Consider the following 25,812-nt stretch of genomic DNA (forward strand, 5'->3'; position numbering starts at 1 on the left):
GCGCCTGCCTGCAGCCGCAGTTCTCGAGGAATGCGAAGCTCCACGGCTCGTCTCCTCCTTCACTGGCGTCAGTCCATGTGACTCGATGGTCCTTGGCCAGCCTCTTTGCTATATAAGCCATCATCCTCCGGTTTCTGTAACCACCAAACCGCAGAGCGTTCGTGAAGTTCCCAATAGGGTAGTGGACGTGGCGTTCCTTCGCATTTGGCACCGTTTCCACGCTCCACCGAAGTGCCAAGTTGATGAGTTGTATGTCGCCACTGCAGATTCGTTTCCGACGCAATGCCGTATCCAACGCGATTTTCAGGGCCTCGCTCGTCGCGATTTTCCCACCAACTCCGAAAGCTCTCTCGTGGGCAATAATAAACGCCAGCCCTCTGACGTTTTTATTGTCCATGGCTTTTTGGAACCAGTCCTGACGCGTGAAATCATCGGGTGATCCCTTGAGGCGTATCATAAGATACTCTAAAGTATCATTGGGAGCATTGTTGCTAAGAGCGACACCAACAAGGCTTTCGGGGTCATCGAAAAAGGGGGATGTTTTGGTAAGGTCTTTGCGAGATACTTAATCACACCAAGCTCCCCTGCTTCGACCGCAATCCTGAATAGACTGGGGGCGCCTATCTGTTGGACGCCCCATTCATCAAGTGGTATACCGAGACTGTATAACCATTTGAGAAATGCCACCTTCTGATGAGGTACTGCCTTACCCAGGGTCGAGATTTCGACGAGGGTACCCTCACGTTTACTCAGCATCCTAAAGTCCCATGTTCTGACACTCCTGTTGGAATCCCGCCGGAATGTGAACACGGTCTTCCTGAGGTCCCATGGCTCAAACCCAGCACCGATTGCTCGCCGCAGGACTTCCACATTTCCATGGGACGCGGCATTTATTAGGAGGCAGTTGAAGGGGCCCCGAGGTCCGATGGCTATATCGCGCGCCGCTTGATACCAACATGGAGAGCAGAGTGTGCGAAGGTCTCTGCAGGTTTGGGATAAGTTCCACAGGGTTGTTAGGCACTCCCGAGTCTCTGATGGCCAAAACAGGGATGCCAAAATAATGCATTGGACTTCGTACCAGAGCTCTATCGGGAGCTTCGTCAAGATCAAGGACATGTTTCAACGTGCCTAGATCTTGTATTGCCAGATATGAACCATGAGGTATCTCGTTCGATGTTGAATCGTCGGTATAGGTAAGACGCTGTTCGAGGCACATCGCCCTTTATGTTGTCTGTTGTACAAGGCCATGGTGAGCAATGCCGGCATTTTGTCGAGAGAAATTGTGGTGATAGCAAAAGTTTTATTTTTTATGCATTAAACTTTACCAGTATATCGTTAGCTATTTACAGTGTGTTAGATTGCTGGGTTGCTTCAGAGGTGTTGCGATCTTGCCATTGTGTTAGCCGTTACCAAGGGTCAGTGGAACTTCAGTGGCCAAGCCTCAACGGGCAACATGGAGCCAAGAGACGGCGCCGTGGTAACTGGTCCAGTGGAATCGGTGCTGCCAGACCATTTACCAGTAGCAGAAGGTATATGCATATCCGGGGCGGAATCTTCTATACTTGCCTCTCGTAGACATGCACAGAGAAAGCAGCACGAATATTTAATCGTGATGAAGGACGAACGAATGCCCTGGACTTTGCGCTCCCTTTCTTTTTAGCCGCCTCCCCCTGTGTCTCAAACTCAGAAGCTTGTCCGAGGCAGCCTACACGTGCACCCCTGAAAGTTTGTTAATTGATGGACACCGTTTCGGAGTTCAGATAAAGTATCAACAGGCCATATTTGCGGTAAAAGGTACATCCAACGTTTTATCCGAAACATAAAAAACGGAGGAATTACTACCATATATTCATGCCACAACTAGGCAATTGCAAGTATACGTTTCAGCCCGATAAAGGTATCGGCGACGCATAAGATGCTCGTACCAGGACTCTCACACAAGGGTAGAAAATACACAAACTTTCAGGGGGTAGACTGTACTGGTTGGGGAAGGTGGGGGGACGGGGTTTGTTCTTTTGTTGGAAGGATTTGGCAGGTGAAGGGTTAGGGTGGTGTATGTTGCGGCAGAGGAAACACGTGTGCCCCGGCAGACATGGCGAATGCCACTTCTCTCTCAGCACGCTCCTTTATCCCTGAACAGCAGAACATCAACTCTACTAAGCCTCTGTATGTACGATGCTACATAGGACATCCAGGCATCAATAGGAACTTGTGGTTCAGGAGTCGCATGTTTTCCTCGGCATCCAATCCCGCATGCTTATCACTCTCGCCACAGCAGGCAGCAACTCCGGCCAAGCAGGCAGCAGCAGAGGTAGGCAGCAGTCATCCTGACTCACGTGCGACACAGGCTTGGCCACTGTCTTCGTCTATATAAAATCCGCATGCTTCTTCCTGTATCCGAAACTCTCCTTCTTTTCCTTCCTCAGCTTTCTTTTGCCTCCTTCTGGCTAAGATCAAGTGTAGTATCTGTTCTTGCTCAGTTGATCGCTGGGTAGCGCTTACTCGCCGGGGCGCCGTTCCCAACGATATTATATTTTTAGAAACCCAATACATAGGTGACGGAAGCCCAGCGTGCTTGCCATGGTGGTTGCCGCCGTCTCCCTCGTGTCCCTGATATTACACTGCTTTCAGGTTGATGCGTAACCTTCATGCTTGTATTGTCTCATCATTTCGTTTCATTTTCATTGCAACGTCAGGTTCGGCCTGGACTGTGAAGAAGATGATTGGATTTCAGAACAAATTCAATTAAAACCAAAAACCGCATAGCTAGCTAGTAAATATGGAATTGACTGAGGCATTATTTTATACGTGATATAAAAAGTAGGAATCGACACACTGGGCAGGAAATGCAGACTTGTCTTAAAAGCACCATCTTACACCAGCCCTACTCTTTCCTATTAACCAGATGCAAACCCATCAAACCCCATCTTAATCAGTGCCTGGAAGTAGACAAACGCATGCGCAAAAGCGCCCAAAAGATAGGACGCCCCCGAACTGGCCGCCACCAGCCCGTAAGAAGCCAGCGCGACAGCCCACGCCGTGCCCTCCATCGCCAGGAGCAGTAGCGTGGCGGTGCCGCCCAGCACGAACAGCGCGTGCCGGCTGCGGCGGAACGACACGGCCGTGGCCCCGGCCAGCGCGACCGTCCACACGAACGCGGGCCAGTAGGCCCGGATCGGCGCGCCCAGCCCCGCCAACGACAGGGGGACGTGGTCCCGCAGCGCCTGGTAGAGCTGCGCGCGGTACCCGACGCCGACGGACGACGCCCCGAGCGCGACGGCGAAACGGGCCCGGCGGTTGTGGGCAGACTGGGCCTCGTCGGCCGCCCGCCGTATCGCGTCGCGGTAGTCGAAGAGGGTCGCACCGTCGCGCTCGACGACGGCGGCCGAGGTTTGGGCGTCTGCCCCTGCCGCCGCCGCATCTGGTTGGGGCTGGCGCGGGTACATGAGGCCCTGGTAGTAGATGACGACGCACTTGCCGATGTCCAGGATGCGCTGGCCCTCGGTCTGCTCGAGGTCTTCGTCCGTCAGGCGGGGGTCGTACCGGCCGGTGGTGACGCTGCCCTTGCCATCCACGACCCCGGGCAGGGTCACCCCCTCGTTCTTGGGCCGGTACCGCGTCACCATGGGCCAGACGGCGTACTTGACGCGGGCACCGCGCAGGCGGTGGTGGCGGTCGATGCGGAACTGCCGCTCGAGTTTGGCGATGTGGTGCTCGGGGTTGGGCCCGTCGCCGTCGGCGGCGCTGAGGACGGCGTCGAGGCGGGCGTTCTTGAGCATGGCCTGCTGCGCCGTGGTCCATTCTGCGTCCTGGCGCTCCGCCTCCTCCTTGCACTCGCGGTACAGCTCGTAGCTGGCCTGCGCCTCCATGCCCCAGTCCATGCGGGCGCCGGGCGTCGCCGACAGCACGTGGAAGATGGTCTCGTCCCGCGCCATGCAGACGGCGAAGTAGCCCACCTGTGCAATCAGCGAGTGCAGCTGGGAGTACATCTCGAACGTGTCGGTCCACCGCTCCGGGGTGCGGAAGTAGCACAGCACGTTGGTCAAGGGCAGCAGGATCGCCATGGTGCTGTTGGTCAGGTGATCGACCGTGGTCCAGAAGTGCCCCGGGACGGTGCTGCTGCCCAGGAACATGTTGATCATCTGGCTGCGGAGCTTGGTTCTGGGGTAGCCTGTGTACATCATTCTCAAGTCAGTTTTGTTGTTGTCCATGGAAGGAATGGGGTGGGTAAGCAAGTTATAGGTTCATGCACAACATACCGTCGGCGGCAAGGAACATAGAGTCCTGCTTCTCGAGTTCCAGATTCTCGGACTCGGACGCGCCGAAGAGCAGCTCGCTGTGGATCTTCTTCTCCATGATCTGGGACAGGATGCCCATGACGAGCCACTTGCGGTGCTTGGCCTGCCTCATCATGACCTCCCAGCCGGCTACGAGCCAATCCTCGGCGGCGGCGAGGCTGGAGTACTGCACGAACTGCTCGCCGTAGTCCTCGAGCCAGGCGGAGCCCTGGTAGTCGGCGGGGAAGTCGACGTCGCCGAACCAGCGCGCGCAGAAGCGCGCCGACTCCTCGTACAGCTCACGATTGCGCGACGAGAACCACTTGTCGGTGGGTTTGCTGTCATGTATCGGGGCAAAGTTGATACGTGCAATCTGGCGGCCGCGGGGGTTCGTTGCTGTCGCCGTGGCTGTCGCTGTCGTTGCCGATGCTGTTGGCTCGCAGCTCAAACAGTTGCTTCATGTCTCTCTCCTTCTCTATCGCTTCGTCAATCTCCTCCTTGGGCTGATCCTTCCGGAACATCAACGTCGTCCCAGCTACGGAGATGAGGTCGGGGTCGGCCTCCTCTTCCGCTTTCTCTTTGTCTGTCTTGGGGCTCGTTGAAGCAGTGAAGAAGAAATCGTCTACACTTAGCGGGGCATAGACGTCGGTCAGCTTTCGCTCCGTGAAGCCCTTTTGGTATGCCGCCCTGCGGAAGGGTTTGGAGCCGTGGGATTTCTCTCCGGCAGTGAAGTCGAGCGCGGTCGTGACCTGTCTCCAGTAGTTTTGCGCGGCTGTCGGCTTGATGACACCGCACTTGGCGCATATGTCCGAAAGGCACTGGGGGCATTGGATGGAGGCGTCATCACCCTCTTCTTTGTCCAAGAAGCCCTCGCGGACGTACTCGTTCCAGGCCGTCGTACATCCAGGCTTGGGACAGGTGAAGTATTTCTCAGACGCTTTGGCTCCGTCCCAGGCGAAACTGATGGGACGACCCCAGGTCGGACCGCTGCCATCCTCGCCGCACGTGGAGCACGGGCTCGTACCCAGCTGCGAAGGTTGGTCGGCCTGCTCGTTCTTCTTGTCGTTCTTCTTGGCGGTGGTGGCCTTGCCGCCTTGTGAAATGACGCTCCATGGGTACACCATATGCTGGATCTCTACTCCATTCATGACCTCTTCATAAATAGAACCCTCGAATTCTCCAAAGTAGTATCCCTTCAAGACCATGAGTTCCTTTGCATTCCTGAAGAACCTCGCCCTAGACCACTTCTTGATTACCGCAAGCCTCTTAAGGTCGTAGAACAGCTCGTTGGCGACGGTCCGCTGCTTCAACAGCCAAGCTTGAAAGTTGAGGGAGGCCCCCTTCTTCCCGGACACCTCTTCATTCCACCGCCCATATTCGGCAGACAGCAAGTCCCAGCATGGAAACTTGGAATCCATTCTCGTTATTTTCTCTCGGACGATTATGCTGCTCGGGTTGTAGGATGCTGGTCCAAAGTCCCGCGAGAGCTAGAGCTAAGTGAAGTGTCCGTCGTCGTGTGGGCAACGCGTGAAGTACGACAAGGGCAGCGAGATAAAGACGGCGAGGCAAATACGGCAGTGATATATGAGCCACACAAAGAGCACAAAGTTAAGACTGGCGAGCCTCGGAGTGTTCAAAGGCGCTTATTGGACGTTTTCGCCATGATGGCAACGGTTTCAGCCGACACGCTTATTGTGGCTCTGCGACAGCACATTCCAGGGGCGGATGCGGGTGCACGGCATGGCACACCCACCTGGCGGCGACGAGCCGTTGATCGGCGCAGTAACCGAGAACAAATGGATACAAGTTTTATGCATTCAATTGAAGCTAAAGGCCATTGAAACCGGCTGGAACTTCAAAATAGCTCTCTCAGTGGCCCATCCCTTGCAGCACAGCACTTACCTTACTCAGGGAGGAGGTGGCCAGACTCCGGGGAGTTGTTTGCTGAGTGTGGCTCTTGGCCGGTCGGATTTAATATCTTTCTGTGTTGCAGAAAGCACCTGATGCTGTGATCTGATCATACCGCTGCCCGAATTTGAGGCAACTCGTTGTCTGGCCGCTTGCGGTCGACACAACCGTCCACATCCCAGACCAGCAAAGGAGAAGGTATCATGAGTGTAACCGACGCTACATCCATCAGGCATGAGGGAACGGTCCTTACCACTCGTCCATTAACGCGTCCGAATTATAGTTGCAACAATGTCAGAAGAGATGAAGCTCATATCGCTCTAGCAATTACACCAGTGACTTGATGATGATGTATGAGGAGGGGCCGAAAAATGGTCGTACTGTACATCTTAAAAGTTCGCTGTTACACAGACAAATTTTGATTGCAACTCGATTTGATTGGTCACTGCATGTGCCTACAAGTAACCAAGTGCTTACATGGATCTCCACTGCCCCCAGCACCACAAACTTGATGTCTTCATGAGCCCCGGTATGGCCAGTCCCAGAGATAGATGAACAGCATGCAGGCCTTGCATCTGTCCGACGTGTATGAACCTTTGGACTCTTCCAAAGATGAGATTCGGCTGTTGCGCATTCTCCCCAGCGCGTCCCACACGGCGCCCTTAGAGTTGCAGCTGGATGTCGTGTCGCTGCAAAGCGGTGGAAGCAACTTCCAGGCGCTTTCATACACTTGGGAAACGCCATCCGAATCGGGATTCAGGGGCATCACGCTCTGTGGGCGGCCGCGCTCGGTGACTGCGAACTTGCATGCCGCTCTCCGTCGCCTGCGGCAGAAAACAGCCAGCCGTGTCATGTGGATTGATGCCATCTGCATCAACCAAGATGACCTGGAGGAACGAGCGATCCAAGTTACTCTGATGAAGGCGGTCTACTCCAAGGCTCGTGAGGTACTGATCTGGCTCGGCGACTCCATCTCGTCCGCACACCGTTCGGAACATCAAGTCTCTGAGGATTCCAGCCTTGCGGAACAGCTTTCCCACGGGTTCTTGGTGGAAGATGCGGAGCCGTTCTCCTCGCTCGTCGAGAGAGCAGATGCGCTGGCTAAGTCTTCATCGGAAGATGATGTGCTGTCTGCCTTTGCCATGTTATACCTGCTCTCCATTGACGAGCACTGGTGCCACAAGTCAATGTTCCATGTAAGCGCAGACCTACGCTATAGGCTGGTGCCAGGATACGAGACATCCTGGAGGTCTCTCCTCAAACTCTTCCAAATGCCATGGTGGACAAGGGTCTGGGTGCAGCAGGAGTTCGCCTTGGCTCGCGGCGCCCAGTTCGTGGTCGGCAATGTTATGGTCCCGGCGAGCCTCGCCAATGACTTCTACAAAAGCTACGCGAACCATCTGCCGCCCGGTTCTTGTTGCCACGAAAGTGTTACCTGGCGAATGACATCAGAGCTTTGGGACGACATTACACAGAAGCGCCTGGCGTTGTGGGGGTCCAGTGCAGTACGGATGATGCATCTGTCAAGGACCCAGGGGAATGCGAAAAAGAACCCAGGCACGGCCCTGAGAGAACTACTATGGCTGCTTCGGACCAAGGAGTCCACTGATCCAAGGGATAAGGTGTATGGCGTCCTCGGACTGTTGTCTGAGGTTTCGCTCAGTGAGCAGACTCTGCTGAAGCCCGACTACTCGCTCACAGCCTCGCAAACATTGGCACGCTGCACGCAGTACTTGATTGAAACCGAAGGGGACCTCATGGCGCTGGTAGGACCAAGAACACGCAGATCAGATCTACCAAGCTGGGTCCCGGACCTCGTGCCACAAGATCGAAGAGGCGCCCTCGTGTCCTTCCAGAATATTTCCAAAAGGATCTCGTGTGCCGGCCTGTTCAGCGCAGCCTCTGGCAAGGGCCTCGACTGTTCATTCAGCGGCACAGAATTACGAACTAGCGGAAGGAGACTAATGAAAGTCCAAGAGGCGCTGCCCCCGTTCCAGAACCGCATAGATTACGGCGGCATAAGGCAGTGTCGCGACCTGGTCAGAACGGCGGCCCAGAACGCCCCTTCGTCTCGGTCCCCGGAGCGGCTCAGCGGCGCCCTGTGGCGCCTCACGCTCCGCGACACCGTCGTTGGCGCGACCAACCGACGGGCCAGTGCCCGCGACTGGATTTGCTGGAACATCCTCAGCGTGTGGCTGGGCGAGCAAGACCCCTCCAAGCGGTCGGTCATGGCGGCCTCGCACCCCGACTTTGCGAGGATCAGCAAGTCCTTCCTCGTGGCGATGCAGTCCCAAAGCTTCTTCGTCACGGACGATGTGCACATGGGTCTCGGCTACGAGACTCAGCCTGGTGATGAGGTCTGGATCCTGGCGGGTGGCAAGGTCCCGTTCATTCTGCGGCCGGTGGCCGACGGCCGCGACCAAGAGGCACGCTATACACTAGTTGGCGACTGCTTTGTTGAGGGCATCATGGACGGAGAGCGAGCCGACGTGGCGAGTTGGGACACTAGTGCTGAACGAATAGTGATATGCTAGGTCCGCGAGCCTTTTATGAGGGAACACCAAAATTTTTCACATGGCTGATAATCATACCTGTGTCATATTCTGACTTCTCGTCCCGACGATCATATAAGGTCGCTTGTTACATTAATTGTATCGCAAAAGCAAACAGAACAGGTCGTCGCATCTACATAACCATACACGCCATAACACATTTCGATTCGACGGGGTTTATCATCGCCTTCTTAGCATATGAGGATTTACTACGAAACGACCCAAACAAACGATGAATGATATAACTAAAGAGCCCTGGGCCGAGCTCTTATAGACACCAAGCGGTATCCGGTCCATCCTTAATGATCTTTGTGTCATCCTCGAATTGAAGCAACTCCTGGTCGACCTCAGCAGTTGAGTATTGCATCGATGAGCCGCGTTCAACGCTGCCGAGATATTCCCCTCTATACTTGATGGCCCAGTCGTTCATCAAGAACGTCCGGTCTAGCTGCGGAATTACTCGGTCAATCAGGGGGCTGAGGCGTAGCATGCCTCCAACGATCGAATTGTGCTCGGCCAGGACCGACGGTCGAAACGTGGCGCAACGCTCTTTTCTCGCGTCCGGCTCGTCGTCCATCTTCAGAGCTCCGAGGAACTCGTCGCATGACTTTCGGAGCCGGCGTACACGGGTACCTCGACGTGGAAAAACCGTAAGGCACATGCTCGGCTCTCTTTGATGACGAGCAGCAGCGGACTGGTATTGCGAAGGCTGCGGTACAGGTAGATCGAGCCGGAAGCGGAGGGAACGAATAAACGATTCGGCGTGCACTCTTCGTTGAGCAGAAGAGTGTCCCGCAGAGAAAATACCAATCAGAACTTGGCTCCACGGAGGGATGTGTAAGTTTTCTACTGATTTAGATACCCTTAGCCGAGTAGCTACCTCTGAAACGAAAGAAAAAGTGGTTGCCTTTCGAGTCGAGGACGAAGGGGTCATAAAACGGAAGTAGGACCATGCTTTCAGGTTACTCACAATCTTGCGGCGAAGTTCAGGAGGTAATAGCGGGAAGTAGTTGAATCCCATGGCGTTGCCAAAGCCTCGAAAGAAGACACTCAAGAGGTCGTATTGATGTTCCAGCTGTCGCTTGGCATGGAGACCAGCCGTGGTACTGGTTGCAGGTAGCTTTACTGCTCATAGCAGTATTTCACTGTTGTAGTCCAAGATGGGATAAGGAACGTGAGTTGCGTACGGTGATTCCCTTTTTCCTGTCGTGGTTGATGGAAGTGGGTGGAAGTCCTAAAGCCAATAGCTTAAGCATCTTAGACCAAGAGGGTAATTCGGCCTGGGCAACCATGTGCAAATTTCGGGGTTGACTCGACTGCTGACTGCCTTGCACCCCTAACTGCCAGGTAACCTTGAGGCGAGGATTTAAAATCAAATAGTTGAGACAGATAACACAGCATACACGGTATTGGAAGTTGAGTTTATTTATCATTAAATACATCCACAAATATCGGACAATATTGCTGCCCACCCATAGTTCCTACGAGTTTTCTTCATGACTTCGTCTCCCAAGCCCCCGCGCATCTCCTCGTCAATATGTGTACCTGAACCCCTCCGTCCCCTCCAGCACGGCCCTGCCCCTCTTTTGCAGCGAGTTGGCGCGGTAAAAGTAGAGCGAAAAGGCGCCGATGACGGCGATGATGGCAACGTGCGAGCCGATGGAGACCCAGACGGCCGTCATGTAGCGCGGGGCCTCGGGCTGGCGCACGATGAAGCTGCCCGCGATGCCGCCGGCGCCGTTGCAGGCCGTGACGGCGGCCGCAGTAAAAACGCGCTTCCACTGCCCCGCGATGTTGTTGGCTTGGTACGACGACAGGGCGGCCCAGTTGGAGATGTAGGCACCCGTGGCCAGGTAGGTGCCCACGTAGCGGACCGTGACCTGCTCCGCGAACCCGAGCATGCCGAAGCCCGCGACGAGGCACAGGCAGTTGAAGACGATGACGGGCCCGCGCAGGCGCAGCCGGTCCGCGACGACCGACGACAGCAGCACGGGGATCACGCTGTAGTAGTAGGGCGGGGCGCTCAGCAGGATGGCCGCGTCCTCAGAGAAGCCCATGCCGCTCTGCAGGATGATGGGCAGGAAGTACGACAGCGAGGTCGAGACAAGGTTGAGCAGGAAGAAGAGGGCGGCGAAGCCATAGACCTTGGGGTCGGCGGCGTGGCGCAGCACTTTGCGCCAAGCGAAGGGGTCGGCCTCGACGTCGCGGCGGTCGTCCTGGATGCGGCGGACGGCGAGGGCCTGCTCGTCCTTGGTCAGGAACCAGAGGGACCGATGCGCATTCTCGGGGAAGTCGACCATCCAGAAGTAGGTGGCGACGCCCAGCGCGCATGAGATAAGCCCCTGCACCAAAAACATCCAGCGCCACCCCGCGAGGCCCCCGTGGCCGCCGAGGTTCTTATTGACGGCGAAGTTGACCATGCTGCCCGTCGCCAGCACAATGACTTCGCCCGACTGCAGGAAGGCGTAGCGGGTCTGCTGCTCGTCGCGGCGGTACCACGTCGAGATGAGATAGGTCAGGCCCGGGTAGACGCCGCTCATGGCCATGCCCAGCAGGACGCGCAGGGCGATCATCTGGCGCCAGGTCTGCACGAAGGCAGTGCACAGGGTGATGAGGCCGAAGGCGAAGGTGATGAAGGCGAACCAGGGCCGCGGGCCGACGGTGCGCACGGCGATGGTCGACGGCAGCTGGAACGCGATGGAGGCGATGGTGAAGATGAAGATGGACACGCTGTAGCGGTTCCCCGTCAGGTCCAGATCCTCCAGCATCGACGTGACCGACGCCGACGAGATGACGCCCGAGTCCAGCAGGTTCAGCGAGCAAAGGATGCCAGCGATGGTGCATAGGCGCATGTCGATCTTGAGGCGGAGGCGGCGCTCCAGTACAGACTCCTCTTTGGTGGTGGCGGCTGTCGTCGCTGCAACGCCGTCATCGTTATTCTCATCCGTCTCGGACTGTTGGGCCTCGGACTCAGGCCGAGGCTTCTTGATTGAGCGTGTGCTCTGGGTGGGACTCGTGCCCTTGGTTGTCGAGGGCACCTCTCCGCCCGCAACACTGTATGAGGCCGCCATAACTGATTCGAAATGGCGAGCAGGAAACCGGCAACATCAGTTTAACAGACGAGAAGACACGACAATGGTAATAAACCTCCTCGCTCTTAGTGCGCTTGCCTTGCCGAAGGAGTGCAGCTGCCACGACCAATCAACAGCCTATCAGCTTGCATAAGTACGCAGATCAATATCGAGATAGGCTATTGGTAGATGATGCTAAGAAAGCGCCCGTAACTCCGAACAGCTGTGCGCAATGTCGCATACCTACCCGTGTGCCTATACGAGAAACTCTTTCTTGCACCTGCCCAGAGTATAGCAATCATCAGACGTTTGAGTCAGCAAAGTTTCGCCATATTGTGCCTAACACGCGAGCACACGCCGTACCCCAGACAGTAGTAGTACATGCCGACCGGAGCTAGCTCGCTGAAAAGGCCATGGCTGGATGGATGGTGGAGGGTCAGGATCGGGATGGGTAATGGCGTTGTAATCTGAAGTACCCTGATTGATCATCGCTATTGGTAGAGTACCGGTAGAGCTGCAGAGATAGAGCAAGTGGCTACTTCCCGCATTCGGCGTGCTTCTGCTTCCCTGGTGGGGGCCGCTTGGGGCTTCTTTGCTCCTTGGTTTGCTTGTGAAGTGGTTGGCAGCGAGCTGGTCTCACACCAGGAGGGGAGGAGAGGGGAAACAATAAAACAACGATCCTGGTCCATACCTAACCACCAAACCACCAAACCACCAAGTCTGGCATAGACTACTCGGCTTCGCCTCCGCTTCCGCTTCCGCCTCCGCCCCGGTCTCCGGTCTCCGGTCATGAGGCCGGACGTGTCAAACAAATGCTACATAGCCAAATATACGGTTAGATGTCAGGTATTGGGATTAAGTTTGTATTTACGAACTTCTCTTCCTTCCATGATATGCATTCTCGCAGCAGAGTTCCTGGCCTCCGTCATCCCCAGCTCTCGGCGTCGAACTCTGTTGACGTGCCGCTTCATTCTACCGAATTTCCCTACAAAACACTATCTGTGTTTCCAACCACCTCTGCTTGGCTATCGCACCCTTGGCTGGGTGTCACCGCCTCTATCCAGCACACCCCTACATTGAAGAGACGAGCATCGTGTTGGACGGGGCTCGCATGTGCGGACTCGATCAGATGAGGGCAGGCGGACGCTAATCTACACCAACCGCGAAGGCACCGGCATGGCCAATTCACTAGGACCAGTGTGCCAAGTTGGACGGTCTGCGAGCCAGTGCATAGGCTCAGCAAGGTGTGTATGATGCTTCGCTGTAATGGAAGCACCCGGTGCGTCTATAATAGCAGCTCTGATGCAAGATACCACCATGGATGTCTCCGATAGTAAACTTTCTGTCGATTTATTGAACTCATCGCTCTGTTGACTCATTGTCTTGCTCTTGGTCCAATTCCGAGCTCGTCTCCTCAACAGGAGATGTCAGCTTCTTGTCTGGCAGAGTCTCCAGCGGCTGCGATTTCCTGGACGAGGAGTCACTGCGCCCAATGGTGTCTTGGCTACCCCGCCTGCCCATGCCCGAGTCGAACGAAGACTGGGCAGTCGGCGTATTCGCCTGGCTGCCTCCACGCTGGCCGTGATAATGAACAACTTGAGGAGGCGGCTGCCCAGCCTGCGAGCCCAACAGATGCGGAGGGTACGGATCTAAATCTTTGCTTGACGTAGAGAATGTCGAAACCACAGGTTGATGATATCCATTCGTGCTGGAGGTGCTCTGCGACGGTGTATGACCGCTTCCGTTGCCGCTGGCGCCGCTAGTGGAGGCGGCGGCGGCGGATGGGTCGACATGTTCAGCTTGTGTTGGGGTTCCTGTATCATTTGGGGTGCCTGCGGCAACACCCAAGTCTCCAGTAAGGCTGTTCATGCCTCCCTCGATGTCGCGCAAGAGGCGCACGTATTCTTCGGGGACAAGTCCGCTTTCCTGTGTCTTGGGATCCTCGGCCACTAACCAGCCTTGGCCATGCCTGTACGAAACCCATATAATTTGGCCCTCGACCAGGGGAAGCTCGTTTTCGTTCTCCCGTTCGAAATCAAACAAAGCTACGGCCTTGCCATGCATTTCCTCGTCTGGTGACGTGATGGTAAATTGGTAATCTCGCGAGTATCGCGACTCGTCATAAGGGCGGAAGCCAGGAGAAGAGGCGTTGCTGGAGACGTCCGATTCGGATTTATACCCAGCTTCATGCTCCATATACTGGTGCTGCTTGGGTTCCTGTGCTTGATACAGAGCCTGCATTGATTGCCGTAGCTGTTCCGAAGGATACGTTACGTACTCCCCACCAGGCCCATTGGCTTCTCCTCCCTGGCTAACATAGTAGCGCTCGCTCCCGTCTCCAGTAGTCCCGGTGAAATAACCCCTCTGCTGGTTATAATTATCCGAATTCATCATCGAGGGCGACCCGAGAGTCCCGTGCTCTTGCGCTGAGCGCGACTTCTGATGTCCTAGTGATGCCGAGGACGACTTGTGCTTTTTATGGCGAGAACTGACAACAGGACTCTGCAGATCTTCATCCTCGCTCCACGGAGGGCCATCCCCAAAGTGGATTGGTGCTAGTCTTTCGCCCTTCCCCAACCCGCCATCTGTAGACCATTCCCAACTTGTTGGAGGGTCTGACAGGCGGCGTGTTTCACTTGCTGGCGTAGTCATACCAGACGCAGGTCGCGACCCTTCCAGCGGAGGACCATAGTGCATAGGATGTATGGGAGGATATGCGAAATCTCGGACGATGGTATACGTAAGACTAGAGTGAAAGATCGGGAAGAGATAGGAAGGCGGTCGCGAACGCGACGGGACCGAGCCGACCGAGTACTGCGAGAGCCGGTTCTTCGATGCGTGCGACATTGGGGGCGGTATTGCGCTGGCTCGGCTACTTGTCGGCGATGTGATCAGAGGAGGGAGCGTTGGGGGGTTCGAATTGGCCGGAGGCGAAGAAACTGCAGGAGGCGATGGAGCCGGTGATGAGCTGGGGGACATGATTGCGGTCATTGTCAGAGGAAAGAGTCCTTGGTCCAGCGTACCCTTAGAGACGTATTCGAGAAATCGTCGGAATACTGGTAGATGCTCCGTTGCAGCAGCTGTATGGGTGCTACAAGACGGGGCACGCTGTTACCGCCGTGAACAGGCTTGTCCAGCAAGCTGTTGGGCGCAATGCATGCGATCACAGAGCGACGGTCGAAGAGGAATCGAAGTGAAGCGCCGAATGAATTATAATATGGGGTTAAACTGGCGAAAATGACGGCGTGTAAGCGTAAGCCGGTGCAACGGGGTTTTGTTCGTTGGTGACTCTGCCGAGAATCCTGGGCCCAGAGCGAGCGAGCTGGATTCGAGGTAACGGGGCGCTTGAGAGGGAAGGTAAACAATTTCGTAGAGATGGGATGCGCCTGGCCGGGTTCGAGAAGATAGAGGGGTGGGATTGCTGTCGGCCCGTACCAGTGTTTCCAGAAATAGCGCCGGCGGTGTTTTGGCGACAGCAATGGCCGGCGGACGAGGGTTCGTTCACAAAGTGGGTTGAGGGAGGGTTCGCAGGTAGGTTAAAGCTCGATCGTGCACTCCAGTCGGCCGCTCGCCTGCGTATCTGCTCCACCAGGATGAGTAAATGCCCTGAAATATACCGACAGCGGCTTGGAAGCTTCCACGCAGCCACGATGGACCCGTACTTGGACGCGAGAGGTCGTGTAGGCCAAGAAAGCCGGTAAGTTATGTATGGAGTCGAAGTGCGTGGGAAACAGGTAGGCAAGGTAAGGCAAGGTAGCAGCGATGAAGGCAGGTGCAGGCGGTGGTGGTCTGCTACTGGGAAAAGAATAAGCGACGGGCCAGCGATGGGGAAATCGACGAGAGAATTGGATTGGGCGTCTAACCTTGCCGTGCGAGGTCGAGTCGGGTTGAAGGTGTGGTCAGGTAGGGGTGACTGACTGACTGCCTACATGTATGTATGTAGGTATCCTATCTGTGTGCTGGTGGGTTGGGGCTGGGCTGTCTTCTGTCTCTGCCTCTCTTTGACCTACCGGCAGCGCTGCTCTATCTTTACCACGGCAGTGTGGTGTGTGTGTGTGTGTGTGTGTGTGTGTGTGTGTGTGTGTGTCTCGCTCTCAGCCTATCTTAGGCCGGCCCAGTCAAACCACCCCCAAAGACCTAACCACAACCTAAGGCCTGGGCCGAGATCAGGTCAGGTTAGGTTTTCCTGGGAATCGCTGTGAATGGCTAGTTGTTGCGTCCGCGCAGTTCTAGTTGGTGCTACTAAGCGCGTGAGGCTTGATTTTACTGGTCGGTGCTCTCGGGGGAGACAAGAGGAGTCTAGAGGAACCGTCAGGGGTGAAGGGAGAGGAGGCAGGCAGCTTTTTGGCTTCCAGTCGACGATGATGGCTCCGACTGATGACAGATCGGTTAGGTATATTGGTTTTCTAGCGACCCGAGCCTCTCTACGGTTTTGCGAGAGAGTGATAAAAAAACACACCAGATCGTGAAGCGGTTTTTTTCGTTGTTACATTATAGTTGAGTGGCTATGAGAAGAAAGGCCAGGATGCCTGGATTGCACAATCTGATAGCCCGACATAATGGGAAGTCTCCGAAATTTGTTCTTTTCAGTGTCGAGGATCCCAACGCCAAGCCTCGTTCTTTTCTTGTTTCCAACTGGCTCTGGACTGCGGTCCCCCGGTATCGCCAAGCCGACGTATGGATATCAAATCAGCATACGTGCAAATGCATGTATGCATAGTAGTACGCCCACCGCGACGGAAGTTGACGTGGTACACGATGTATGTCTTATGACTTCTATTAGCAGTCATCATGCGGTTTGTCCCGGCTCGCCCCTTTCAATGTTTCGTTTCCGAATTCCATATAGCAAGCTTGTCTGTCAGCTACGGAGACCTGATACTGCCTTCTAACCTGTACCTACAGTGAAATAAGGTTACAGCATTTAATATCTGTCGTCCTCTTGCTTCAATGTCCCTGCTGTTGTCCTTGTAGGCCATACCAATCCGAAGGGGGAAGCAACTCGATATGCGCGCCTCTGTGTTACCATACTCCACGTTGTGGAAGCCGGTCCCTACGAAACATGCACGGGGTAGTCTTATATCGGAGGTGACCATATGGCTTCGCGATTCCATCGTAGATCACATAATGCGCTAGACTCGGAGGATAAAGAACCTACTAAGCAATAGGGTAGATAGAATCCCTTTTCCACAAGACACTATCCCCGCGGAATAGTTTGCTCTTAGGGGACGACTTGATGCTAGTGTCTGGAGGTACCTGCCTACCTACAAAGAATAAGTAGATTCAATACCTAAGATGATGCAATGGTTCTAATTCTCGTAGGTACCTCACAACAATGAAATACACTTGCAACTACATGGTTTGATGAGACACTGGAATATCACGACTTTATCTATGCCCCTTGTTCTACCTCGCAACGCGTATCAATTTGCTTCCAGTTATACTGTGACTACATTACGAACAGTTAGGGTTTGCTTAGCAGGCTGCCATCGTAAATATGGGTAAGTACACAGAGGATCGAGAAGATTGTTCCATTGGTAATGTTTGGTGTTTGCCCGGGTTGTTGGTGTCTGGACTACTGCTAGGTTAGTTAATCATGTAGCCAGCACTTATCGCTATCCAACATGCCCCACATTGGCACAATCAGCCCAGCTATTTCTTCCAACCACAACTTTTCTGCCCATCCAGAATCCCTTGGTCGATTCTTCCTCCTGTCAACATTTTCCAACGCGATCGCAGGCCCAGGCAAATGTTGTACCAATCAGCACATGCCCGCTTTCGCATGTTTTTGGCCGTAAGCTGAGGCCAGCTTCCCTTCACGGGCCGTCTCTGCCTCATCCCAACGTGATGTTACTAGTAGCAGTCGCCTTCGCAACTCTCTTTGTCTCTTCCGCACCAGGTTGAGAAGGCCTGCGTCATTGCGATCCTAACCGAAACACTTCCCGTTCTTCGCCAAGGTATGTCCGTTTATCTGAACACGTTGAAATACGCGCTGGAGCACTGCATCTCTACCCTCTGAATGATGAAATATTTTATTGGAGCTGTCTGACTACTCATGTTGATACTTTAATTTAATTACGCAACTTTCCTGATCTACCGAGCATAACCACATCCACCATTCTCTGCCAACCCGAGTGAGCTCAACCAACTGACACTGCGTCGAAAGCACAGGTTATTGACTCAACTTTGTCGCCCCCACGAACGCGAACGCTCTCTGTACTGCAGTTATTATTGCTGTCTGACAGCTGAGACTTTAAATACGACTTGACGAAGACCCGCCTCGATGGATGTCAACGGTGCGTCCACTGATGCGGCAGTGCCGGCATCGCAGCCGCCTGCGCAAAACGGCGTTGAGGGCGTAGGCTCGTCCGGCTACAAATTGAAATTCTGCACCGTGTGTGCGAGTAACCAGAATAGGTGAGCTCAAAGCTTGTGGCACTGTCTGTTTTATCTGTTTACCACGGCATTCACTTACTCTTTTCTCCCTCCAAAGGTCCATGGAGGCACACCTGCAGCTCTCGAAAGCCAACTACCCTGTTATTTCCTTCGGAACCGGCTCTCTTGTTAGATTGCCTGGTCCAAGCATCACGCAGCCTAATGTCTATCAGTTCAATAAGACTTCGTATGATAGCATGTGGAAGGAACTGAAGGAGAAGGACGAAGATCTCTACACACGAAATGGCCTCCTCAAAATGATTGATAGGAATAGAGGAGTCAAATGGGGCCCTGAGCGCTGGCAAGATTGGCAGATTGGCATCCCCCGCCTTGAGCATGCCACTGACCGTGGCAGCGAAGGCATTGAAGGAGGCGTAGCTGATGTTGTCTTTACATGCGAGGAGCGCTGCTGGGATGCTGTGATTGACGACCTGCATAATCGTGGCACCCCGTTGAACAAACCAGTTCATGTCATCAATGTTGACATCAAGGATAATCATGAAGAGGCCTCGATTGGAGGCCAGGGCATCCTTGACCTCGCAAACTCTCTAAACAAAGCCGCCCAAGAAGAACGCGAGGCTGTCGGCGCCATGTCCTTCGATACTGGAAGCGCGGCGAGCCGGGCGTCTTTTGACGAAAAAGAGTGCCTGACATAATCGGTGAGTGGCAGGAGAGGTGGCCCAACCTGCCAGCAACATGGACATTGGCCTGGTTTTGATCAGGTAACTGTCGCCCTTCTGCCGTCTACGCAACCCACAAATCCATATTGAGCATTGAGCTCACAAGATGATACCCAAACACCCATTATGAACTTGCTTCACAAGTCAGAAGCTTGCAAGGCACGTGCGATATCCATGTACGGTTGAGCTACACTGTAGCACCAGTCAGCGCCTCCTTTGGCAAGTAGCAGTACCACAAGCGCTTCGGTATGGACGCTCTGCAAGATGGAGGAACAACCATCGTGTAATCATCCCAAGGTGACTCACAATGCAGTTGCGCGGAAACATGAGGCTCAAACACTACATATGCAACCGCCCCCTGCCTCTTTGGCACGAAACGCACCGCAGTCAATGCTTCGGGTGACCCGAGAGGCTTGCAGATAGTGTTTAGTAGAACAAAAAAAAACGTATCGATCCAAAGTTGTTCATCAGGCATGCACCCTTCATGTCACGTCATGGAAAATCATCATGCCCCAATCGCATCACTGGTGTGTGCCTGTAAGTTTGTGTGTTGCACTTATAATATGCAGGTTCAAGACATTTCTTAGCGTGGCAGGATTGGGCCAGGAGGCAGCAAATTATTTCGTAGATAGGCCAGACAACTTGATGCATTCATGCTCTCGGCTCGGAATAGAACTCATCCCGCAAATGCGGCAGAACGAAACATGGAACATGCAGCACAATTTGGCTAATAATAGTAATAATATGCTTCTACTGCAAATAGCCTCTCGAAGTACAGTTTCTCTGGAGGTTCGTGCAGACGGCCGGTCGTGGCAATTGCCCATAGCAGTGATACAGCAATACAACAACGGATGGAGGTTGGTTCCCGCCCAGCGAATTCCGATGTATGGAACACGATGGGATTGTGATGTGGATTCGATACGCGTCACGTCATTTCGAAGTTGCGCCGCCTTTGACAGCGTACTTGGGAATATCTCCTGTTCAACGCAACTGTCAGCTTTTTTTCCGTATGGCGTTGGCGCGCGCCAGAATGCAGTCGAGGAGCCCCGCCGGCCCAGTCGGCCTCAAGCCATTGAAGCATGGCGGCCACGCTAGAGAAACTGAGTACGTGTAGCGCAGCAGGTAGCGCATAACCAATCGAATTTAACCACCAGAAATGCTTGCGCCTCAGGGGGAAGCCCCATACATACCAAGCTCATCGATGACAGGGGGTGGGCATTTCTAAATTGCTTCGCGCTGGAATGGACTAGATCAAGCCTTTTCGATGGGAGACAGAAGGAGACAGGGCTGTGCAGCTGTCTCTTGAAGGCATACGGATTTAGGTAAGACGGGAATGGGATACCAATATCGTGTCGTAGCGCGTGCTTGGGTAGGACAACGTCAGCTGAGCACTACGGTTGCACATGGAAAACGCCATGTCGATCTTCTCGGGCGCGACATCCATCAAGCGATCATTGCTGAAGAATAAGGGCAGCCAGCAGTTGGAGAAGATGAAAGGCCAAAGGGGCTGGGGCATCTCTGGCTTCCGTGCTGGTATGGACATGGTTGGTTGCTGCAATCGAAAGGTTGCCCGGCCTAGCTGCTAATCACCGCTTAGAAACCAAGATACCTGGTAGGGGGGTGGACCATGTACGTGCCTAGCACTTAATGGCAGCAGCCGCAATTGCATGACAACCTTGGCCAGGCAGGCCGGCTGATAATTGACAATCTTAGTTTCTCGTCTCCTTTCACCAGATAGCCTGACAAGTTTGGGAGTGTGGTTTCTGCTTCTAATAGACGATGTCATGTGTGCTAGGTGTGAACCTTCGCTTTGCCATAAGCGTCATACACATGAAGAAGTGCAGAGCGGGAACCAACACCGGGACCTGTTTCAATCGAGACGCCTGTCGATCTGGAGACGAGAAAAGAAAGAGAGAGAGAGAGAGAGAGAGAGAGAGACGAAGGAGAAGGAAAAAAAAGTGGATAACCTAAACTCTCATTGTAGATCCCTTAAGTCTAGAGTAATGTTGCCCTCCACATCGTAAAGGCTTGGGCGATGAAATGAAGGTAGTAGTAATAAGTACCTGTCAATTCAGCGATTTGATACCTAGGGACATCAGGTAGGCAATTCGGTCGAGGTTCTAGGCAGACTTCATTAGCAGCGAATAGCGATTAGGTTGACTTAATCGAATCGGGTGCATGCAGTGGTCCCCCCAGTCGGTCCCCCCTTATCCAACTTCGTTAGTACGTAGGATCCCCCGAACCACCCCTAGTCTTTCGCTTCCTCTCCTTGCAAGTTCCTCTTGGGTGTGGTTGGTTTCATCGGCCAAGACATGCCCTGCCTGCCTTGATTTGGAAGTAGCAGGAGGAGGTCTTCTCGGGTAGAATGTACCTCCTACCACCTACCTGACGCTTTCCGACCTGCCTGCCAGCAGCCAAGCCAGTTGAACCAGAATCCACCCACATCCACATCCACTCGCGCGCCGCACAGCACAGCGCAACGCAGCAGAGCAGACAGCAGAAGCTCTCCAGGACCCGGCACATTCTGAGACTTGGGGACTCCAACGACCTGCAGCCGCTCGGTCTCTCGGGCGTGTTTGTGCCTGCGGCCTGTGGCCCCCTTCACGTTCCTGTCTTACGCTCCAGGCCTCGCCATCTTCTGCTCAGAAACCTTATTGATTGTTCCACAGTTTCCCCAGCTACCTACTGTGGCCATCAACTCACCCAACGAGGAAGGCAGAGAGAGCATTCGTATACTTCATATTCATTGCCGTCTCTTATCATAATTGTTGCCCTGCGCCCCCGGAAACGCCCCTGCCGGCTACGCTGCCCTCCCTCTCGTGCTCTTTACCGCCCACGCCGCTGCTTTTCGAAGTCCTGTTCGCGATCCCGGAGACCCAGAATCGAATAAACAAGTACCGACGAGAAACAAACAGGATTCAAGACAGAAAGAAAGACGCCTCGGCCAACGAAACTCCCATCGACAGTTGATTGTCAAACCTTTGCGTCGCTATTTCGTCCCATCGCCCTTGCCGCCGCCGCCAGTGGTTTCCTCGAAGGGAGACACTTTACGTTCTTCTTGATACAGCATCTGACACGACTAAACTCAATTGACTCGGACTGGCGCTGTCCCCCGCAGGCTGAACTCAAGGCCGTGCTCCTCTGCGACACATTGACAGCTGACTGAATCGACCGTGGTCCAGTTTGTTCATATTCATATGTATCTCGAACGAGCCCGACCATCTTGGAGGAAATCGGGAGTCACTATCGCCCCCGAAACAAGTACACCAAGCCCGAGTGTGCAATTAGCATCAGCCACCCGATCAACGGCAACCCAGAGAAACACACCGTCCAGCACTTTAATATAACCGGAATCAATACCGGCACATCGAATATCGACTCGAGTATTAAGGAGTCTTGGGGAAAACCACAAACGGTGCGTTCAGGAGGCTTTTCTCTGACGCTAAGCTCTAGCCTCAAACTGCGAGACTGCGGAACGTTCAAGTGGCGCATACACACACGTCTGCTTGCTGGGTTTTCAAAAGTTCTTTGTTCCTTGCGACCTGGCGCTGTGGCAGATCCATTGATTCATTCGCATGAACTAGTGGCCAAATATATTTACTACCATGAATACTCGAAATGCGCCGCTGTCACCTGTCTCAGTAGGCGGCAGCGAATGGTCTGGCATCAATAAATACCAGAATCCCGACAACTACGACCCAAACAACCGCGGAGTGATATCCCCACCGTCTTCAGGTGGACGTAACGGAAGTATGAGCGGCTTCCCCGGCCCTGGGCCTGGTGGCCCCTAGAAGCGTCGGCCAGCCTTCACCACCGCCGTCTATCGGCCGTTCCAGCACCGGCATGTATGCGAGGAGCGAGAGCGGTCGCAGCATGAAAGACGAAAACAACGAACCCGTTCTCAGCGGACACTATGTCGCCTTGAGAAAGTTTTTGCAACAGACCTCAAAGGATGGTCGCGCCAACCCACCACCCAACCGAGCTCGAGATAAGCTACTGCGTCTTTCTGCAGTGCAGTTTCTCGAGTTATCCACGGATGTATACGATGAGCTGCTTAGACGGCAGGCCTTGAGTCGACGAGCCCCTGGGCCGCAAGTGCCGCCTTTTCTGCAGCCTGAAGATACCTTTCACCCAAAGCGAAACCAAGCACGCCAGAAGTTATCGACGCTGGGACCCCCAAGGTTTCGTGACTTGGCCACCGATGTTTTCTGCGAGCTCGAGCGGCGCTTCCCACACTTTTCTAGCCCTGAAGGTATGGGAAGCCCCAGGTCTTCATCGCGCGGCCCTTCGAGTCGATCAGGAACACCTGTTAGCAGCATGAACGGGCTTCCCCGGGGCATGCGAAGGCCCTCGGATGCCAGCTCCATCCGCTCGGGGGCGCCTCGTATGACCGACTACGGTGTTCCGCCCTCTCCCGGGATACCTCCCAACAACTACGACAGGCCGCAGCAGAAACAGTTCCAAGGCAACGTGATAGTGCCCAATAAGAGCACCATGGTCGAAGAGGACGATGATGGTGCCGACGATATTGAAGACAACGAAGCATTTGGTTTGGAAGCGGCCAGCAATGGCCGCGAAAGCAAGAGAAGCGAGGGTGGGGCTATGTCCGAGGTATGTTCCCGAAAACCCAACCACTAGTCTCAGAGTAATTATGGTACTAACTCCGCCCCCAAGAGTGACAAAAGAATGCTTGAAGAATCCCAGGCCCTGGCGCGGGATCTACAGTCGAGGCTCGATGGGCTAGAAGACCAGCTGAAGCAGAAAGACGACGAACTGGCGCGCGTTCTTGACGATGAGAGGTCCAAAGCGTCATCCGACAACATGGAGAGGAAACAATGGACTGACATGCAAGCCGACCTGGAGAACCAACTGGCCCAGGCCAAAGACTTCAGCGCAAACCTTCAAGAGGACCTGGCGCGGATGGAGGAACAACACAGCTCGGAGATGCGGAGGCTGCAACAAGAACTGGAAGAGGCGAATCAGAGCAGCCGGGACATGGCAGTTCCAAGCGGTGACGCTGATGCGGAACTGCGAAGGGAAAACGAGGACCTGCGGATGGCTTTGGAGGAACAGCAACAGGTAACCGAGGAAGTCCGACGTGAAGCGCAACAGTTCCTCCGCGAGATGAAGATACTCTCTCAGCAACATGGGCCAGCATGGGAGCGGCAAACAGAGTTGGAAAAGGTGGTGGAATCCCTTGAGAACGAAGTTCGCGACTGGCGTAACCGTTATGCACGCACGAAAACTCAGTTGCGCAACATGCGAGCCTCTTCCCTCGGCCTTGCCATTGATCAGGATGCTGGCAAATACATCCGCGAGAAGGGATTCACTCAAGAAAACGGGCTCGTCAAGGACGTCCACGTCACCAGGTTCCAGATCTCTATTGATGAACTGCTACAGAAGGCGCGAACCGACGTCCCAGACAAGGTGATCGACTCTATGAAGGCGGTCGTTGTCAGCGTTCGACGGATTACTAAGGATATCGATGAATCGGCGCCCAACGATGAGAACTTACACCAACAACAGCAGAGGCTCAAGAGCAGAGTTTCCGCTACGGCAAACAACTTGATCACGGCTTCCAAGAACTTTGCGGCCGCCGCGGGTATCTCGCCTGTCTCGCTTCTTGATGCTGCCGCATCGCATCTGGTGGCTGCTATCGTTGAACTACTGCGAACCGTCAAAATTCGAGCCACGCCTGCTGGTGAGCTGGAAGACGACGACGACGGTACCGTCACGCCCGTTGATTCGAACGCCTTCTTCTCGAACCGGTCAACGCAGCAGGATTCTTACGCTAAACAAGCATCGCCGCAAGCTGCTCAATCGCCACTTGACCCGCCTCCTCGTTTCAACGGCCTCGGGCCCCGCGACAGTATGCAATCATCGGCATATAGCCCAGTCAGCTCTCCTCGCGAGTCCGTCAATCCGTACAATCAATCTTCGCGTAACGGTGGTCCCAACGGGCTGAATGGGATGGCAAATACGAATGCCAACAGGGGCCCACCCCTACTCCGGGCGGCTATGGTGGCCAGCAGCAGGACAATCGCGCTGAAGAGTTAAGGTTTTACGTCGAGGACCAGACTGCGGTCCTTGTCCAAACGATCCAAAATTTGGTCAGCTCTGTTCGCAGCGACGCATCTATTGCGCAAATCAATGATCAAATCGACTCCATTGCAGATGTTGTTGGGAGAGTCATGTCGGAGGCACAATCCAGTGGTATTGGCATTGATATGATCGACCGCCTTGCGTCTTCCCGGCAGCGCCTGTTGGAAGCCGGCGAACATGGACAAGACATGGCATCACGGGGTCTTGGCGCTCAGGATAACCAATGGCGCATGTGGTCTCAGACCCTGCCCCCTATAGCCTTCGAGATTGCTCGTGAGATGAAAGAGCTGGCCCAAAACGCCAACCACCTAGCCATGGTACCATCCGCTGATGATTTCTCATGAGAGAAACGTTCCTTCACACGTCTCTATTACTATTGGCATATTACATAATTTGACGACGCATACGGCCTTCTGATTTCTCGACCTCGATTGCACTCGTTCTTGCCGAGCTCTTGATACCCCTTTCCATCTCAGACGCTCGCCCTTCGCAGTGTTTGATGATTTTCAGCTTTCACGGCAAGCTCCGAAGCGCGCCGTCGTTACTATTGGTCCAGCTGTCCTGATTGCCAAGCAATAGTTCTTTACTGCTGGGAGTGTTTCCGTAGCATACCCAAAAGCCTTCCCAAGCTGTGCTGGGTAGAGTGCGGTGATCTGGGTCTTCGTTCCGGCGGTCAGAGATAGATCGGGGGCAGCTCATTTCTTTGTTTATAATTAGATGGATGGAGTTACGAGTCGTTTGGTATGGTTGGTTCGCTAGCGCTGTTGGCGACAGATGGATTGGTGGGAAC

General features: G+C 54.3%; 7 protein-coding genes across 7 annotated transcripts; 3 read left to right on the forward strand and 4 right to left on the reverse strand.

Annotated features, from left to right (window-relative positions):
• Window positions 1–2,897: 2,897 nt before the first annotated feature.
• On the reverse strand, window positions 2,898–5,695 carry PG986_001809 (uncharacterized protein; the record flags this gene model as incomplete). The annotated part of the gene is made up of 3 exons (XM_066838031.1): window positions 2,898–4,171; window positions 4,260–4,615; window positions 4,728–5,695. 3 exons carry the CDS (start codon window positions 5,693–5,695, stop codon window positions 2,898–2,900), a joined length of 2,598 nt encoding a protein of 865 aa, XP_066706924.1.
• Window positions 5,696–7,327: 1,632 nt separating this feature from the next.
• PG986_001810 (uncharacterized protein) lies at window positions 7,328–8,719 on the forward strand (the record flags this gene model as incomplete). The annotated part of the gene is made up of 1 exon (XM_066838032.1): window positions 7,328–8,719. One exon carries the CDS (start codon window positions 7,328–7,330, stop codon window positions 8,717–8,719), a length of 1,392 nt encoding a protein of 463 aa, XP_066706925.1.
• Window positions 8,720–9,005: 286 nt separating this feature from the next.
• On the reverse strand, window positions 9,006–9,314 carry PG986_001811 (uncharacterized protein; the record flags this gene model as incomplete). The annotated part of the gene is made up of 1 exon (XM_066838033.1): window positions 9,006–9,314. One exon carries the CDS (start codon window positions 9,312–9,314, stop codon window positions 9,006–9,008), a length of 309 nt encoding a protein of 102 aa, XP_066706926.1.
• A 955-nt stretch (window positions 9,315–10,269) lies between these two features.
• On the reverse strand, window positions 10,270–11,808 carry PG986_001812 (uncharacterized protein; the record flags this gene model as incomplete). Its single annotated transcript, XM_066838034.1, has 1 exon — window positions 10,270–11,808. The coding sequence occupies one exon, from the start codon at window positions 11,806–11,808 to the stop codon at window positions 10,270–10,272; it is 1,539 nt and encodes a 512-aa protein (XP_066706927.1).
• Window positions 11,809–13,167: 1,359 nt separating this feature from the next.
• PG986_001813 (NAP1-binding protein) lies at window positions 13,168–14,787 on the reverse strand (the record flags this gene model as incomplete). The annotated part of the gene is made up of 1 exon (XM_066838035.1): window positions 13,168–14,787. The coding sequence occupies one exon, from the start codon at window positions 14,785–14,787 to the stop codon at window positions 13,168–13,170; it is 1,620 nt and encodes a 539-aa protein (XP_066706928.1).
• Window positions 14,788–18,088: 3,301 nt separating this feature from the next.
• On the forward strand, window positions 18,089–18,896 carry PG986_001814 (RNA polymerase II subunit A domain phosphatase SSU72; the record flags this gene model as incomplete). Its single annotated transcript, XM_066838036.1, has 2 exons — window positions 18,089–18,222; window positions 18,299–18,896. The coding sequence occupies 2 exons, from the start codon at window positions 18,089–18,091 to the stop codon at window positions 18,894–18,896; spliced, it is 732 nt and encodes a 243-aa protein (XP_066706929.1).
• Window positions 18,897–22,793: 3,897 nt separating this feature from the next.
• PG986_001815 (uncharacterized protein) lies at window positions 22,794–25,366 on the forward strand (the record flags this gene model as incomplete). The annotated part of the gene is made up of 3 exons (XM_066838037.1): window positions 22,794–23,531; window positions 23,595–24,815; window positions 24,914–25,366. 3 exons carry the CDS (start codon window positions 22,794–22,796, stop codon window positions 25,364–25,366), a joined length of 2,412 nt encoding a protein of 803 aa, XP_066706930.1.
• Between the last annotated feature and the right edge of the window lie 446 nt (window positions 25,367–25,812).

This window comes from Apiospora aurea (assembly GCF_038362705.1).
Source record: "Apiospora aurea strain CBS 24483 chromosome Unknown utg000001l_segment0_segment0, whole genome shotgun sequence".
NCBI classification, from domain to species: Eukaryota; Fungi; Ascomycota; class Sordariomycetes; order Amphisphaeriales; family Apiosporaceae; genus Apiospora; species Apiospora aurea.